This window comes from Mustelus asterias, chromosome 9, assembly GCF_964213995.1.
Source record: "Mustelus asterias chromosome 9, sMusAst1.hap1.1, whole genome shotgun sequence".
Lineage (NCBI taxonomy): Eukaryota > Metazoa > Chordata > Chondrichthyes > Carcharhiniformes > Triakidae > Mustelus > Mustelus asterias.
The window spans coordinates 959,450-976,950 of NC_135809.1; the positions used below are offsets into that span (position 1 = coordinate 959,450).

Below are 17,501 nucleotides of genomic sequence, written 5' to 3' on the forward strand. Positions count from 1 at the left end.
AATTGCCCTTGACTGTTGGTTGGTTGGCAAGTGGACTCTGACTGGTAATGGTGTTGCCATGCTGAATGCACCGATTGACAGTTAACTGCCAAGTATTGTTTGAAAATTGAAACAAAGCAGCTTGACTCAGGTTGGCTAAAGCATTACCCTGAGCAATGAACCAGAGAATGGTTTATTTTGTTCAAAAAGATGTGTTGCGTGGGATTTTCCGGCGGGTTGCGTGGGATATTCCGGCGGGTTGCGTGGGATATTCCGGCGGGTTGCGTGGGATTTTCCGGCGCGTTGCGTGGGATTTTCTGGTGCGTTGCCGAGTCGAGCTGTCTTTTTCAAACAATGCTTGGCAGTTAACTGTCAGTCACCATTAACTGGTGCATTTTTAAAATGTTTTTTAACAGTTTATTCATTAGTCACATGTAGGGCTTGTATTATCACTGCAATGAAGTTACTGTGAAATTCCGTGCGTTCTCCATGATAACGATCCTCTGTTGCTTCTACTGACATTTGGCATTCTTGCGATTGTCCTGAATCTTGCAAGGTGAAAAGCTTTGACAAAATGTCTCTGTCAGCAATACGCGAGGCCTGGATTACCAAATGACTGTTCGGATATGGTAGATTCTGGGAACCTAAAACTTAATAGAGGCATACAAGATGATCAGAGGATTAGATAGGGTGGATAGTGAGAGCCTTTTTCCTCGGATGGTGATGGCTAGCACGAGGGGACATAGCTTTAAATTGAGGGGTGAGAGATATAGGACAGATGTTAGAGGTAGGTTCTTTACTCAGAGAGTAGTAAGGGCGTGGAATGCCCTGCCTGCAGCAGTAGTGGACTCGTCAACATTAAGAGCATTCAAATGGTTATTGGATAAACATATGGATGATTTCGGAATAGTGTAGATTAGAGGGGCTTTAGATTGGTTCCACTGGTCGGCGCAACATTGAGGGCCGAAGGGCCTGTACTGCGCTGTAACGTTCTATGTTCTAAAACAAAAAATAATAGAAATACTTTGCAGGTCGGGGAACTCCTGGAGAGAGAAAACATTAGTGCTTCAAGTTGATGACTTTAGTTATGACCCATTGGTTTGAATTCCCTCCTGATAACTGGAAACATTTTATAGACATTTGCCCACATTTTTAAACATCTTTTTTAGCTCGCCTTCTAGAGAACACAACCGTAATCTCTCCAGTTTTCTCTGATAATTATTGGCTCATAGAAACAGAAGGAGATCATTTAGCCCCTCGGATCTGTTTGTCACTCAGTGGGATCATGGCTGATCAGCGGCCTAATCCCATATACTTGCCCTTAATGCTTTCAGGTATTGGAAACCATCAATCTCTATTTTGTCATTGGCTTGAGAGAGTTCGAAACCTCCACCACCCTTTATTTGTACAAGTATTTCCTAATTTCATTCCTGATGGGTCTGGTTCTATTTTTTATACCATGTCCATCGTCCTAGATTTCCTAACCAGGGGAAATAGTTTCTCTCTGGGTACCCTATCTGGCCCCTTAAAATCCTGAAAACCTCAATCAAATCATCCTCAACCTTCTGAATTCTCAGAATTTCAAGCCTAGTTTGTGTATTCTTTCCTCGTAATTCACAGAATCACAGAATTGTTATGACGCAGAAGGTAGCCATTCAGCCCATCATGTCTGCACCATCTCTCCAAGTGCACATTATATCTTGGTGCCATTCTCCTGCCTTGTCCCTGTCACACTGCACATTGTTTCTATTCAATAATTATCTAATGCCCTCTTGAATACCTCGATTGAACCTGCAGTGCAGTCCAGACCCAAATCACTCATTGCGTGAAGATTTTTCTTGCATCGAGTTTAACCCTTGGAGTACTGGTATAATTGCAGTTTCCAGAACTGCTCACAGTGACTCTGGGTGTGGTCTTACCAGCGCTTTATAACAGAAGCATGACTCCTACCCTCATGTGTTTGTGTCTTCTCGGTAATAAGGCCAGCATTCTAATATCTCTTTTGGTTGTTTTCTGTATCTGTTCATGACACTTTAATGTTGATGTACCTGGAACCCCCAGGCCTCTGGCTTTTCACTGTTTAGAGAGGCACCATTTTATCCTTTGTAGGTCACATCCTTTGAGTTTCTGCCCATGATCCCCACTGTCTCACCTGGCTCAACCCATTTCCAAACTAGGTCAATTCCATCATCTTCAGATTTAGCTAACAATTCCTAATGAAAAACATCAAATGCATTCTGGAAGTCTTACAACCTCTCAGTTCTGGTAACATCCTTACAAATTCTTTGCACTTTCTCCAGTGCATCTATATCCTTTTTGTAGTGTGGAGCCCAGAACTGTGCACAATGTGCTATTAAAGGATGCTTTTCAAAGAGGACAGCAAGTAAAATGCATAAATATAGGAGCAGAAAAGCTGCCAGAGGTAGGAGTAGAGTAGGGTACAATTTTGTCTTTTAAAAAGCATTTAGACAGTTACATGGGAAGGATGGGTATAGAAAAACTACAGCACAAACAGGCCCTTCGGCCCACAAGTTGCGCCGGTCATGTCCCTACCTACCGAGGCTTATATATAGGTTTACCTATAACCCTTAACCCTCAATGGGTATAGAGGGATATAGAACATAGAACATTACAGTGCAGTACAGGCCCTTCGGCCCTCGATGTTGCGCCGACCTGTGAAACCAATCTAAAGCCCATCTAACCTACGCTATTCCAATATCATCCATATCTTTATCCCATGACCATTTGAATGCCCTTAATATTGGCGAGTCCACTACTGCTGCAGGCAGGGCATTCCACACCCTTACCACTCTCTGAGTGAAGAACCTACCTCTGACATCTGTCCTATATCTATCACCCCTCAATTTAAAGCTATGTCCCCTCATGCTAGCTATCACCATCTGAGGAAAAAGGCTCTCACTATCCACCCGATCTAATCCTCTGATCATCTTGTATGCCTCTATTATTTCACTCAGAGGATGGTGGGTGAGTGAAATCGGCTGCCGTCAATGGTGATGGAGGCAAACTCGATGGGGTCTTTTAAGAGACTTCTGGATGAGTACATGGGACTTAATAGGATTGAGGGTTAAGGGTTATAGGTAAACCTATATATAAGCCTCGGTAGGTAGGGACATGACCGGCGCAACTTGTGGGCCGAAGGGCCTGTTTGTGCTGTAGTTTTTCTATGTTCTAAGTCACCTCTTAACCTTCTCTCTAACGAAAACAACCTCCAGTCCCTCAGCCTTTCCTCATAAGACCTTCCCACCATACCAGGCAACATCCTTGTAAATCTCCTCTGCACCCTTTCCAATGCATCCACATCCTTCCTATAATGTGGTGACCAGAACTGTACGCAATACTCCAAGTGCGGCCGCACCAGAGTTTTGTACAGCTGCAACATGACCTCCTGGCTCCGAAACTCAATCCCTCTACCAATAAAAGCTAACACTCCGTATGCCGCCTTAACAACCCTATCAACCTGGGTGCCAACTTTCATGGATCCATGCACATGGACACCGAGATCTCTCTGTTCATCCACACTACCAAGTATCTTACCATGAGCCCAGTACTCTGTAATCCTGTTACTCCTTCCAAAGTGAATCACCTCTCACTTTTCCGCATTGAACTCCATTTGCCACCTCTCAGCCCAGCACTGCAGCTTATCTATGTCCCTCTGTAACCTGCAACATCCTTCCGCACTGTCCACAACTCCACCGACTTTAGTGTCATCCGCAAATTTATTAACCCATCTTTCTACGCCCTCATCCAGGTCATTTATAAAAATGACAAACAGCAGTGGCCCCAAAACAGATCCGTGCAATACACCACTAGTAACTGAACTCCAGGATGAACATTTCCCATCAACCACCACCCTCTGTCTTCTTGCAGCGAGCCAATTCCTGATCCAAACCGCTAAATCACCCTCAATCCCATGCCTCCGTATCTTCTGCAATAGCTTACCGTGGGGAACCTTATCAAACGCTTTACTGAAATCCATATAGACCACACCAACTGCTTTACCCTCATCCACCTCTTTGGTCACCTTCTCAAAGAACTCAGTAAGGTTTGTGAGGCATGACCTACCCTTCACTAAACCGTGTTGATTATCCCTCATCAAATTATTCCTTTCTAGATGATTATAAATCCTATCTCTTATAATCCTTTCCAAAACTTTGCCCACAACAGAAGTAAGGCTCACCGGTCTATAATTACCAGGGTTGTCTCTACTCCCCTTGTTGAACAAGGGGACAACATTTGCTATCCTCCAGTCTTCTGGCACTATTCCTGTAGACGATGACGACCTAAAGATCAAAGCCAAAGGCTCTGCAATCTCCTCCCTAGCCTCCCAGGGAATCCTGGGATGAATCCCATCCGGCCCAGGGGACTTATCTGTTTTCACACTTTCCAGAATTGCTAACACCTCCTCCTTATGAACCTCAATCCCGTCTAGTCCAATAGCCTGTATCTCAGTATTCTCCTCGACACCATTGTCTTTTTCCTGCGTGAATACTGACAAAAAATATTCATTTAGCGCCTCTCCTATCTCTTCAGGCTCCACGCACAACTTCCCACTACTGTCCTTGACTGGCCCTAATCTTACCCTCGTCATTCTTTTATTCCTGACATACCTATAGAAAGCTTTAGGGTTTTCCTTGATCCTACCTGCCAAAGACTTCTCATGTCCCCTCCTGGCTCTTCTTAACTCTCTCTTTAGGTCCTTCCTGACTAACTTGTAACTCTCAAGCGCCCTAACTGAGCCTTCACGTCTCATCTTTACATAAGTCTCCTTCTTCCTCTTCACAAGAGATTCAACTTCTTTAGTAAACCACGGTTCCCTCACTCGACCATTTCCTCCCTGCCTGACAGGTACATACTCATCAAGGACACCCAGTAGCTGTTCCTTGAACAAGCTCCACATTTCAATTGTATCCATCCCCTGCAGTTTCCTTCCCCAACCTATGCATCCTAAATCTCTCCTAATCGCATCATAATTTCCTTTCCCCCAGCTATAACTCTTGCCCTTTGGTATATATCTATTCCTTTCCATCGCTAAAGTAAACGTAATCGAATTGTGGTCACTATCACCAAAGTGCTCGCCTACCCCCAAATCTAACACCTGGTCTGGTTCATTACCCAGTACCAAATCCAATGTGGCCTCGCCTCTTGTTGGCCTATCTACATACTGTGTCAGGAAACCCTCCTGCGCACATTGGACAAAAACTGATCCATTTAAAGTACTCAAATCATAGATTTTCCTGTCAATATTTGTAAAGTTAAAGTCCCCCATAACAACTACCCTGTTACTTTCGCTCCTATCCAGAATCATCTTTGCAATCTTTTCCTCTACATCTCTGGAACTTTTCGGAGGCCCATAGAAAACTCCCAACAGGGTGACCTCTCCTTTCCTGCTTATAACCTCAGCCCATACTACCTCAGTAGACGAGTCCTCATCAAACGTACTTTCTGCCACCGTAACACTGTCCTTGACTAACAATGCCACACCTCCACCTCTTTTACCATCTTCCCTGCTCTTAATGAAACATCTAAACCCCGGAACCTGCAACAACCATTCCTGTCCCTGCTCTATCCATGTCTCCGAGATGGCCACAACATCGAAGTCCCAGGTACCAACCCATGCTGCACGTTCACCCATCTTATTCCGGATGCTCCTGGCATTGAAGTATACACACTTCAAACCACCTTCCTGCCTGCCAGTACACTCCTGCAACACTGAAACCTTATCCATGACCTCACTACTCTCAACCTCTAGTACACTGGAGCTACAATTCAGGTTCCCATCCCCCTGCTGAATTAGTTTAAACCCTCCCGAAGAGCATTAGCAAATTTCCCCCCCAGGATATTGGTACCCCTCTGGTTCAGGTGTAGACCATCCCGTTTGTACAGGTCCCACCTACCCCAGAATGAGGCCCAATTGTCCAGGTATCTGAATCCCTCCCTCCTGCACCATCCCTGTAACCATGTGTTCAACTGCTCTCTCTCCCTATTCCTCTCCTCACTATCACGTGGCACGGGTAACAAACCAGAGATAACAACTCTGTTTGTTCTGGCCCTAAGCTTCCACCCTAACTCCCTGAATTTCTACCTTACATCCCCATCCCTTTTCCTACCTATGTCTTGGGTGCCTATGTGAACCACGACTTGGGGCTGGTCCGCCTCCCCCGTAAGGATCCCGAAACACGATCCGAGACATCACGGACCCCGGCACCTGGGAGGCAACACACCAACCGCGAGTCCCTCTCATTCCCACAGAATCTCCTATCTGTTCCCCTAACTATGGAGTCCCCAATAACTAATGTTCTACTCCTCTCTCCGCTCCCCTTCTGAGCAATAAGGACAGACTCTGTCCCAGAGACCTCTACCCCATGGCTTACCCCTGTTAAGTCGTCACCCCCAACAGTATCCAAAACGGAATACTCAACGGATATGGGCCAATTTCCGCGGGCAATTGAGATTAGCTTAATGGTAAAAACTAGGCGGTATGGACAAGTTGGGCCGAAGGACCTGTTTCCATGTTGTAAACCTCTATGACTCTTATCTTGCTGCTTGAAATAGGAAGGAAATAACAAATACTTGTCTGGATTTTCCAATCAATGTTGTTCTAACTCCTGCATTAACCCATTTATTTTAATTGGCTAATACCCATTGTAAAATCTAGGCTGCTGCATTTTAAATGGGTTAGCAAGAATAAGAGGGGGTAGGATTAAAAAGATTTGTAAGTGCTGTGTGAGGATTATCAGTGTTGTAAATAAGAAATTGGGCAAGTCCTGATGAATCACAGGAACAATAGAAAGATAATCTTTGAATTCTGATACGTTCCTAGCAGATAGGATGCAAACTATCAATAGCCAAGTCACACCAAAAATACTGCAGACACTCAGCTGCGAAGAGTAAATGAGTTTACATTTCAAGCCAGTGATCTTTTGCCAGAATTGGAAGAATTTAGAGATGTTTTCAGCAAGGGAATTGTCCCTTCTGTCATTTAATCTCTCCAGTTTTCCACCCTTATCACAGGCCTTTATCCTTCTCTTAATCCCCTTTTGATTTTTATTTGTTACTGAATTAAGCGGCAGTTTGTGAAGATAGTGATCTAAAATCATAAAACCTGAAGTTATAGCTGAACTTTTTCCCTGTTTTCTAGGAGCGGGGAACCACAGATACTTTATTGGATATCTGTTTTTCCTATTAGGAATGATCATTTGGATGATTTATGGCTGTTTCTTATGTAAGTAAAGCATACCAACTGGAATCTGCTTTGCTGCTCATTGTTCCTGGGAGATATTAATGGTTCGTTAACTTTATCGTTTAGACTGGAGTGTCCATTGTGAGACCAACTACCCAAAAGACGGATTTTGGACGTACATCACTGAAATTGCGAGCTGTTCCCCGTGGGTGTTTTGGATGTTTCTGAATAGTCTCTTTCACTTCCTGTGGGTGGCAGTGTTACTCATGTGTCAGATGTATCAGGTAAACAGGGAAAACTGTTCTTTCTCTTCCCAAACATTCGGTCTTTTAAGATTCCAGCCATTGAACTTCACCAGTTTGTGCTTTTTGAATTTTGTTTGTATTGACATATTTACTCTTCAATCTCCCTGTGACACTAAATCCTTCCCACATCCTGCACAGGGCAGTTCTCACCAGGACATTGATCGGCGTTCCATCACTGGATCAAAGTCCCGGGACTCCTTTCCTAACAGCATTCTGGGAGCACTTTGCCACACAGACTTGCTGTGCTAGCTGTCGGCACAGTGCCACTGAGACTGAAGTATTTCTTTCTTAGTTAAAGAACTTCCAGCTCTTTATTACCTTGGCCAGCTGATGGTGGGGGCACAATACTCCTGCTCGTCTGATCTTTGATACTATTTTCTCATGAAAGTCCGGAAAGATCACCTGTCTCTGGGTCGTTGCGAATGCCACCAGTCACGAGAATGCTGACTTTTCCCTTGGATATTTTCCCCACCTGAACAGGGAGATTGGAATCTCACCTTGAGAGGAATTCACAAAAGTAGTCTTACTTCCCACCTTTTTGTGGCAGCTCCCAACATGGTTGTGCTAAGAATTATACAATACAAAAGGAATACATTTGGCCCATCATTGCCCATGCTGGCCCTTTGGTAAAGCTATGCAATTAGTCCCACTTCCCTCTGATCTTTCCCGGAGGAACAGTGAGAATTTGAAGAAGAGATTGAACAAAACAAGACCTGGAAAAAGAAAGCAATGGGTCCTCCTTCATATATGTGAGTCATCCTTTTTTAAAAAAAGCTAACAGGCCAAGTCGATGGGCATTCACAGGTTCCGGAGGGCTTGAGCTTCAAACCTTGTACACAGTGTTTTGTGCCGGTAAATTAAATTGTAATAAACAGCACTTAGTATGTTGTGAGGAACTCCCATCAGTTCCATAACTTAGAACCACAACCCTAAATCCAAATGCGTTGTCTCCAAGTCCTAGTTACGTATTTACATCAAAATCACCTGCATTTGTTCCACGTGTGGTGATCGACATGATTACATTAGTTTTGTTTTTGTAAATAAATGCCACCTTGCCTGCGATGCAGACATACAGTAGAATGAATTTTAACTCGGTTTGTTTGAGGATCTCGTTAAGCAAGGACAGGGTTGGAGCTGACAGTGTCCCCACTGGAACGTTCTTATTCGAGTCACTAAGGAGCAATTGCTGCAGTTCCTATTGGCTCCTGCATTGCGATGAACCAACTCCACACAAAATGACCCAGACCCTTCCTGCATTCACAAGGCCCAGAAAAACAAACTTCGCTCTCGTATTATCAGGGTGGAATGTATTAAAAAGAAATAGAATGATGAATGATTCCTTCATTGAGTGTCATTGAGTGTCTTTAAGACAGAGATAGATAGGTTCTTGATTAATAAGAGGATCAGGGGTTATGGGGAAAAGGCAGGAGAATGGGGATGAAAAAAATATCGGCCATGATTGAATGGCGGAGCAGACTCGATGGGCCGAGTGGCCTAATTCTGCTCCTATGTCTTATGGTCTCCGTAACAGCCTCTGGTCCCATTTTTAGACTATTTCAATATATAAATTTGACTTTGTCCAAAATGTTGCTGCCATCATAACTTGCAGCAAGTCTAATTTACCCAACATAAATATGCTGACGGATCTATACTGGTTAACTGTTCAGCAGTTCTTCAATTTTAAAATCGTCATCCTCATTTTCCAAACCCTCCATGTCCTTATGAGCCTTCTCCATCACTAAGGAGAAGGTTCTGGGGAAACTGAAAGGTTTGAAGGTGGATAAGTCACCTGGACCAGATGGAATACACCCCCAAGGTTCTAAAACAGACAGCTGAGGAAATTGTGGAGGCATTGGTGGTGATCTTTCAGCAATCACTGGAGACAAGGAGGGTCCCAGAAGACTGCAAAGTAGCTAATGTAACACTGCTGTTTAAGAAGGGAGGAAGGCAGCAGATGGGGAAATTTTAGGCTGGTTAGCCTGACTTCAGTCATTGGCAAGATCACCTGATGAAGGGGCAGTGCTCCGAAAGCTTGTGCTACCAAATATACCTGTTGAACTTTAACCTAGTGTTGTGAGACTACTTACTCTGCCTACCCCAGTCCAATGCCGGCAACTCCACATCAAGATTTTAGAGTCCATTATTAAAGATGACATTGCGGAGTACTTGGAAGTGCATGATGTGCTACTGTGCAGAGGGACCTGGGGGTCCTGTGCATGAATCACAAAAACTCAGTTTGCAGGTGCAGCAGGTAATCAAGAAGGCAAATGGAATGTTGGCCTTTATCGCGAAGGGGATGGAGTATAAAAGCAGGGAGGTCTTGCTGCAACTGTACAGGGTACTGGTGAGGCCACAACTAGAGTACTGTGTGCAATTTTGGTCCCCTTATTTGCGGAAGGATATATTGGCCTTGGAGGGAGTACAGAGAAGGTTCACCAGGTTGATGCCGGAGATGAAAGGGTGCAGAGGCGATTTACAAGGATGTTACCTGGATTGAGTGGCATGCCTTATGAGGATAGGCTGAGGGAGCTCGGTCTTTTCTCCTTGGAGAGACGTAGGATGAGAGGAAACCTAATAGCCTGAAGACTGTGGAGGAACAGAGAGATCTTGGGGTCCATATCCACAGATCTCTAAAGGTTGCCAGTCAAGTGGATAGAGCTGTGAAGAAGGCCTATAGTGTGTTAGCTTTTATTAACAGGGGGTTGGAGTTTAAGAGCCGTGGGGTTATGCTGCAACTGTACAGGACCTTGGTGAGACCACATTTGGAATATTGTGTGCAGTTCTGGTCACCTCACTATAAGAAGGATGTGGAAGCGCTGGAAAGAGTGCAGAGGAGATTTACCAGGATGCTGCCTGGTTTGGAGGGTAGGTCATATGAGGAAAGGTTGAGGGAGCTAGGGCTGTTCTCTCTGGAGCGGAGGAGGCTGAGGGGAGACTTAATAGAGGTGTATAAAATGATGAAGGGGATAGATAGAGTGAACGTTCAAAGACTATTTCCTCGGGTGGATGGAGCTATTACAAGGGGGCATAAGTATAGGGTTCGTGGTGGGAGATACAGGACGGATATCAGAGGTAGGTTCTTTACGCAGAGAGTGGTTGGGGTGTGGAATGGACTGCCTGCAGTGATAGTGGAGTCAGACACTTTAGAAACATTTAAGCGGTTATTGGATAGGCACATGGAGCACACCAGGATGATAGGGAGTGGGATAGCTTGATCTTGGTTTCAGATAAAGCTCGGCACAACATCGTGGGCCGAAGGGCCTGTTCTGTGCTGTACTGTTCTATGTTCTATGTTCTAATAGAGGTACATAAGATGTTGAGAGGCATAGATCGGGTGGACTCTCAGAGGCTTTTTCCCAGGGTGGAAATGGCTGCTATGAGAGGACACAGGTTTAAGGTGCTGGGGGGTAGGTACAGGGGAGATGTTAGGGGGAAGTTTTTCACACAGAGGGTGGTGGGCGAGTGGAATTGGTTGCCATCAGTGGTGGTGGAGGCAAACTCAATAGGGTCTTTTAAGAGACTCCTGGATGAGTACATGGGACTTAATAGGATGGAGGGTTATAGGTAGGCCTAAAAAATAGGGATATGTTCGGCACAACTGACTGTTTTGTGCTGTAGTTTTTCTATGTTTCTATGAGGGGGTTAGCTTATGAGGAGAGATTGAGTAGATTGGGCCTGTACTCGTTGGAGTTTAGAAGGCTGAGGGGAGATCTTATAGAGACATATAAGATAATGAAGGGGCTAGACAGGGTAGAGGCAGAGAGATTCTTTCCACTTAGAAAGGAAACAAGAACTAGAGGACACAGCCTCAAAATAAGGGGGAGTCAGTTTAGAACAGAGTTGAGGAGGAACTTCTTCTCTCAGAGGGTAGTGAATCTCTGTAATTCTCTACCCATTGAAGCAGTGGAGGCTACCTCGTTAAATATGTTTAAGTCACAGGTAGATAGATTTCTGATCAATAAGGGAATTAAGGGTTATGGGGAGCGGGCGGATAAGTGGAACTAAACCACTATCAGATCAGCCATGATCTTATTGAATGGCAGGGCAGGCTCGAGGGGCTAGATGGCCTACTCCTGCTCCTATTTCTTATGTTCTTATGATAAAATAGGACTGAGTCAGCACGGCTTCGTCAAGGGGAGGTCATGTCTGACAAATCTGTCAGAGTTCTTTGAGGAGGTAACTAGGAAGTCAGATAAAGGAGAACCAGTGGACATGATTTATATAGATTTCCAGAAGGCCTTTGACAATGTGCCGCATAGGAGACTGTTAAATAAGTTTAAGAGCCCAGGGTGTTCATGGTAAGATCCTGGCATGGATAGAGGATTGGCTGACTGGCAGAAGGCAGAGAGTGGGGATAAAGGGGTCTTTTTCAGGATGGCAGCCGGTGACTAGTAGTGTGCCTCAGGGGTCAGTGCTGGGACCACAACTTTTCACAATATACATTAACGATTTGGAAGAAGGAACTGAAGGCACTGTTGTTAAGTTTGCAGATGATACAAAGATATGTAGAGGGACAGGTAGTATTGAGGAAGCAGGGGGGCTGCAGAAGGACTTGGATAGGTTAGGAGAGTGTGCAAAGAAGTGGCAGATGGAATACAATGTGGAAAAGTGTGAGGTTATGGAAGGAGGAATGGAGGCTTAGACTACTTTCTAAATGGGGAAATGCTTAGGAAATCAGAAATACAAAGGGACTTGGGAGTCCTTGTTCAAGATTCTCTTCAGGTTCAGCGTGCAGGTTCAGTCGGCAGTTAGGAAGGCAAATGCAATGTTAGCATTCATGTCAAGAAGGCTAGAATACAAGAGCAGGGATGTACTTCTGAGGCTGTATAAGGCTCTGGTCTGACCCCATTTGGAGTATTGCGAGCAGTTTTGGGCCCCGTACCTAAGGAAGGATGTGCTGGCCTTGGAAAGGGTCCAGAGGAGATTCACAAGAATGATCACTGGAATTAAAAGTTTGTCGTATGAGGAACGGTTGAGGACTCTGGGTCTGTACTCATTGGAGTTTGGAAGGATGAGGGGGGATCTTATTGAAACTTACAAGATACTGCGAGGCCTGGATAGAGTGGACGTGGAAAGGAAGTTTCCACTCGTAGGAAAAACTAGAACCAGAGGGCACAACCTCAGGCTAAAGGGATGATCCTTTGGGACAGAGATGAGGAGAAATTTCTTCAGCCAGAGAGTGGTGAATCTGTGGAACTCTGCCGCAAAAGGCTGTGGAGGCCGGGACATTGACTGTCTTTGAGACAAAGATAGATAGGTTCTTGATTAATAAGGGGATCAGGGGTTATGGGGAAAAGGCAGGAGAATGGGAATGAGAAAAATATCAGCAATGATTGAATGGCGGAGCAGACTCAATGGGCTGAGTGGCCTAATTCTGCTCCTATGTCTTATGGTCTCTGTAACAGCCTCTAGTCCCACAAGCCCCCATGATCTCTCTCTCTTGTGCATTCCCAGTTTTAACTGTTGCACCACTGGCAGCTGTGCCTTCCACTACCAAGGCCCTAAGCTCTGGAATTCCCTCCCTAAATCTTTCCACATCTCTCTCATTCTCTCCTCCTTCAAGATGCTCCTTAAAACCAAGCCTTTTTTGGTTAGCTATCCTAATGTCTCCTTGTATTACTCTGTCAATATTGTTTGATGACACGCCTGTGAAACACCTTGGGATGTTTTACCGTGTTAAAAGCTCTATATAAATGCAAGTTGTTGTTGCATGATTTCAAAAGGTGAAGCTTTTATTTAAATTTAAAGAAAAGGCCTGGGAATGGTTTCCAAATGCACAGGATTCACAGGGCTATCATTAACATTCTGCTACTTTGAGAAGGCAGTCACCTCTCTTTGAAATCTTAACCAGTTTATTTCTGATTGATGAAGATTGCTTGCCTTGGAATAACCACAAATGAACGGATGAATGCAAGACGCTACAAGCACTTTAAAGTTACAACAACCACTATTGAAAGTCCCTTCAAGTGAGTAACTACGTAAATATTTCAGCATGATGCTAACTGTGAACTTAAGGCGCATTGAACTGAAATTTAAAGTGGCTTTTCAGTGAAGAAATCAGCCAGATAAAGACCTTAGGAAGAGTTTCTATGGAGATTATTTTTATAATGTTGCAAATAATTCACCACTGTCACATGAGAATAGCCGACCTGAGAGAGGATGTCAAGCGGGAAAGGCTGAACAGGCTGCAGTTAGGGTAGTCTGACATGACATTTCCAGTTGTGGAAGAGACCAGAACATCGGCCAGAACATTGAATCCAGGAGTTGGGACGTCTTGTTGAAGTTGTACAAGACATTGGTAAGGCCACACTTGGAATACTGTGTACAGTTCTGGTCACCCTATTATAGAAAGGATATTATTAAACTAGAAAGAGTGCAGAAAAGATTTACTAGGACGCTACCGGGACTTGATGGTTTGAGTTATAAGGAGAGGCTGGGTAGACTGGGACTTTTTTCTCTGGAGCGTAGGAGGCTGAGGGGTGACCTTATAGAGGTCTATAAAATAATGAGAGGCACAGATCAGCTAAATAGTCAATATCTTTTCCCAGAGGTAAGGGAGTCTAAAACTAGAGGGCATAGGTTTAAGCTGAGAGGGGAGAGATACAAAAGTGTCCAGCGGGGCAATTTTTTCACTCAGAGGGTGGTGAGTGTCTGGAACAAGCTGCCAGAGGTAGTCGTAGAGGCGGGTACAATTTTGTCTTTTAAAAAGCATTTAGAAAGTTACATGGGTAAGATGGGTATAGAGGGATATGGGCCAAATGTGGGCAATTGGGATTAGCTTCGGGGTGTAAAAAAGAAAGGGCGGCATGGATAAGTTGGGACGAAGGGCCTGTTTCCATGCTGTAAACCTCTATGACTCTAACTGAAGGTCATTGATATAAGATAGTCACTAATAAATCCAATTGGGAATTTAGAAGATATTTCTTTACCCAGAGAGTGGTGAGAATGCAAAACTCACTCTCACAGGGAGAGGTTGTGGTGAATGGTATAGATACATTTAAGAGGAAACTAGATAAACACATGAAGAAAGAAATGGGAGGATTTGTTGATGGGGTTAGATGAAGAAGGATCGGTGGAAGTTTGAGTGGAACATAAACACAAAAATAGACCAGTTTGACCAAATGTGTTGTAAATTCTAAGCAGCTTTGATCCTATCAGATGATTGAAATTTTTTTCTGTTCTTCTTTTCTCTCCCAGCCATGGTTGCATTAGGAATATAATAGACTTCTTCGAATTTAGATGTTTTGGTCTCTTTCGTCCTGTGATGGTGGACTGGACACATCAGTATACGATAGACTACGACCAGACATCAGGCAGCGGCTATCAGCTTGTGTAGTGGGATCCAAACCCACAGGGTGAATCCACTTCACCGTCAACCCTCTGAACTGGTGCCTGACAAATCTCCTTCATTTCCTTCTCCAGTATCTACAATGCAAATGTATTACTGAGGGGAAGTGATTTCCTCTGGATGTGTCACATTCAGAAATTATGCAGGGACAGTTTTGCTGCCTGTTTCCTTTCCCCATTATGATCAAACTGTGGTATAAGCGGACGGCCGAATGGGACCTTTTGTTTAAAAGAAATATAGACTGCTTTTCACAGGAATTAGTTTTTAACATAACATTATGTTTAGCTCTGATTTCAGTGTCAGAAGAACAATGAGGCATGCATTCTGGAATCCTGATTCTGACCCATTCGTTTGGAGGCTCCAAGTCACGCAGAAATGTGTCTGTTTCAGTTGTGCTGCTTGTTGTGCGTTATTTTCATGGTACTTTACATTTCTTAGCAGAATGACAGATATCGATGATCAAAGGTTGTGTGCAGAGGTAACATCTAAAATCCTTTTCTATCAGATGTTGGTTTATTCTAAATATTTCCTTTTTCTCTTTTAATCATGTTAGAGAATGAATCAATGTCCAACTTGTATTTCTAGATAATTAGGTGTTGATAATTGCTGACAGGAAAATCATGAGCTTGCATTCCATTACTGTCGCTCTCACTCACTCACCCATGACTGGGTGGATTTGCACAATTCTGAAGCAGGCTGAGCGAAAATGAGCCTCAGAACTGTTCGCTTTGGGTGTTGAGAGTAGAGAGAGGAAAAGCTCACTCGGACAGTGTCTTATACAGGTTGACCACAGGTCTGGAGCACAGCCCCAGTGTGGTGCAAGTCTCCTGTCTGAACAGCCCAGGGTGGCGAGTGGCTCTGACTGGAGAAAAAACCTGTGTCTGAGGGGAGAAGAGAAGCTCTCCACTCAGATTACTGTCAGATATTTTTACAGCCTTTTGGTTTTAATCACACTTGTCTGTCTGCTGCTTTCTGGAAACTAACATTGACAGTTGAAAGTTTGATATGGTTACAAGCTCAAGAAACCTGTGTAAAACGCTTCTAATCAGCTTGTCAAACCAGTGTAAAAGTCGGTCGTATCTGTATATAAATTATTTATCAACTAGTTTTACCAGTGCGTAATTTTGTCAGTGTTAGTTTGGAGCTATGAACTTGACTTTCAACTCCATGAGAAAAAAGTTAGGAATGTAGTTCATTTGCTTCTGGTGCTGCTTCTGATGTTGGTAACTATTCAACCATTGAATTCACTGCATGTCTGATGCTTGGCAAAAATAAATTTTTAAAAATGGCAGCTCCCTAGACTGTAGGACATAAAACATCACAACAGCTTACAATAAAGTGTTATTTCAGCTTCTTCCCCTTAGCGGAAGATCAGTGAATTTGTAAATAGCAAGTGTCCTGTGTTTGCAAAGTACAAGAATTTTCAGTAGCTGTTTATTTTGTAGTAGAAGGCATATACAGTTTGTTAGCAGTGTACCGGATATCAAGACTTGCAGTATTGTAATTTTAGTCAATTTGAATGTCTATCAGATTTTTAAAAAAGCAAGGAAACTTTCTGTCAGGTTGGAGCATGTTGCAAGTTTGTGCTCACATAGGATATAACATCACATCGCCAAGACTCTTGAATGTGAAACCTGTCTGAGAGGCAGGACTGCAGCAAGTGGCCCACTTTACACTGTTTGACCAACAGGGATCAGGCAGGAATTAAAACCAGTTCAGAGTGCGATGTTATTACCACGCTTTGCACCAACTCAAAAGGAGAGTCTCACCCTCTTTAAAGTTTAACACACTGGTATTTATCATCATGACTTTTTGTTTGTACTTTGAATAACCTGTAATTTACTCTCACTTTCTGTGATCACTATCCCAGGCCAGTTTTTCTTGTGTGTGCGTGTCTGAGTTTCATACTCGCAAGTAATTGAGTTTTACATTTCACTAGTAATCGGGAGACACTACATTCTGCAAATTGTGAATATTGTTTTGTTTTTGTATGACATTATTTATAACTGTGCCAAGTGTTTTGTTTTGCTACTATCCAGACCCTTTATGTACAATGTGGAGAACAAAATATAGGACTGTAATATTAAAAAGCTGGCTGTTCTTCCAATGGTTGGATCAGTTTGTCAATTTTGTAAATTATTGAACTAATAAATCAGTTGTATCTAGTCATTCATCGCTATCCAACATGCCTTGCTGCTTGCAGGATGTTTTTTTTTAGTGAGTGCAGTTAGTTGCTGGTTGAAGTTCATACCCATTGTCCATCCCTTTATCAGTTGTGCCTTCAAAATTTGCCTCTCGATTTTTTCTGTAAAATTTGTGATTTGTTTTGTGCATGCTTTCAGCATTTATTTGTGATTTTGGTCAGAGTTTCTCACCCACATGATCAGCATAACCAGTCTGATCTTCAGCTCTGACTACCCACCAGACGGACTGTAAGCTCCACCTTTAGATACCTCAGCCCCATCACTGCACAAAGAGCACACATTCCTCCATCAATAGCCCCTTCCCACCCTCACACAGACACAATCCATCCATTAATCACCTTTACTTGATTCGCACCCTCAAACTCTCCAGGGTTCCTCACTCTGTGGATTTTCACTGACTCTGCACTCTAGCACTCCAATTTAAGTCTAATAGCAAAGAGAACATTGAGTGGATTATCCATCAG

General features: G+C 43.7%; 1 protein-coding gene across 1 annotated transcript in view; it reads left to right on the forward strand.

Moving 5' to 3' along the window:
- The window catches only part of zdhhc17 (zDHHC palmitoyltransferase 17), a 158,570-nt gene extending 141,637 nt beyond the window's left edge, over positions 1-16,933 (forward strand). The window contains exons 14-17 of the mRNA XM_078219497.1: positions 7,139-7,222; positions 7,307-7,464; positions 13,357-13,451; positions 14,683-16,933. Coding sequence (XP_078075623.1) covers positions 7,139-7,222; positions 7,307-7,464; positions 13,357-13,451; positions 14,683-14,821 — 476 coding nt within the window. The 3' untranslated portion in view covers positions 14,822-16,933. The remainder of the gene's footprint in view (positions 1-7,138; positions 7,223-7,306; positions 7,465-13,356; positions 13,452-14,682) is intronic.
- The last annotated feature ends 568 nt before the right edge of the window (positions 16,934-17,501 follow it).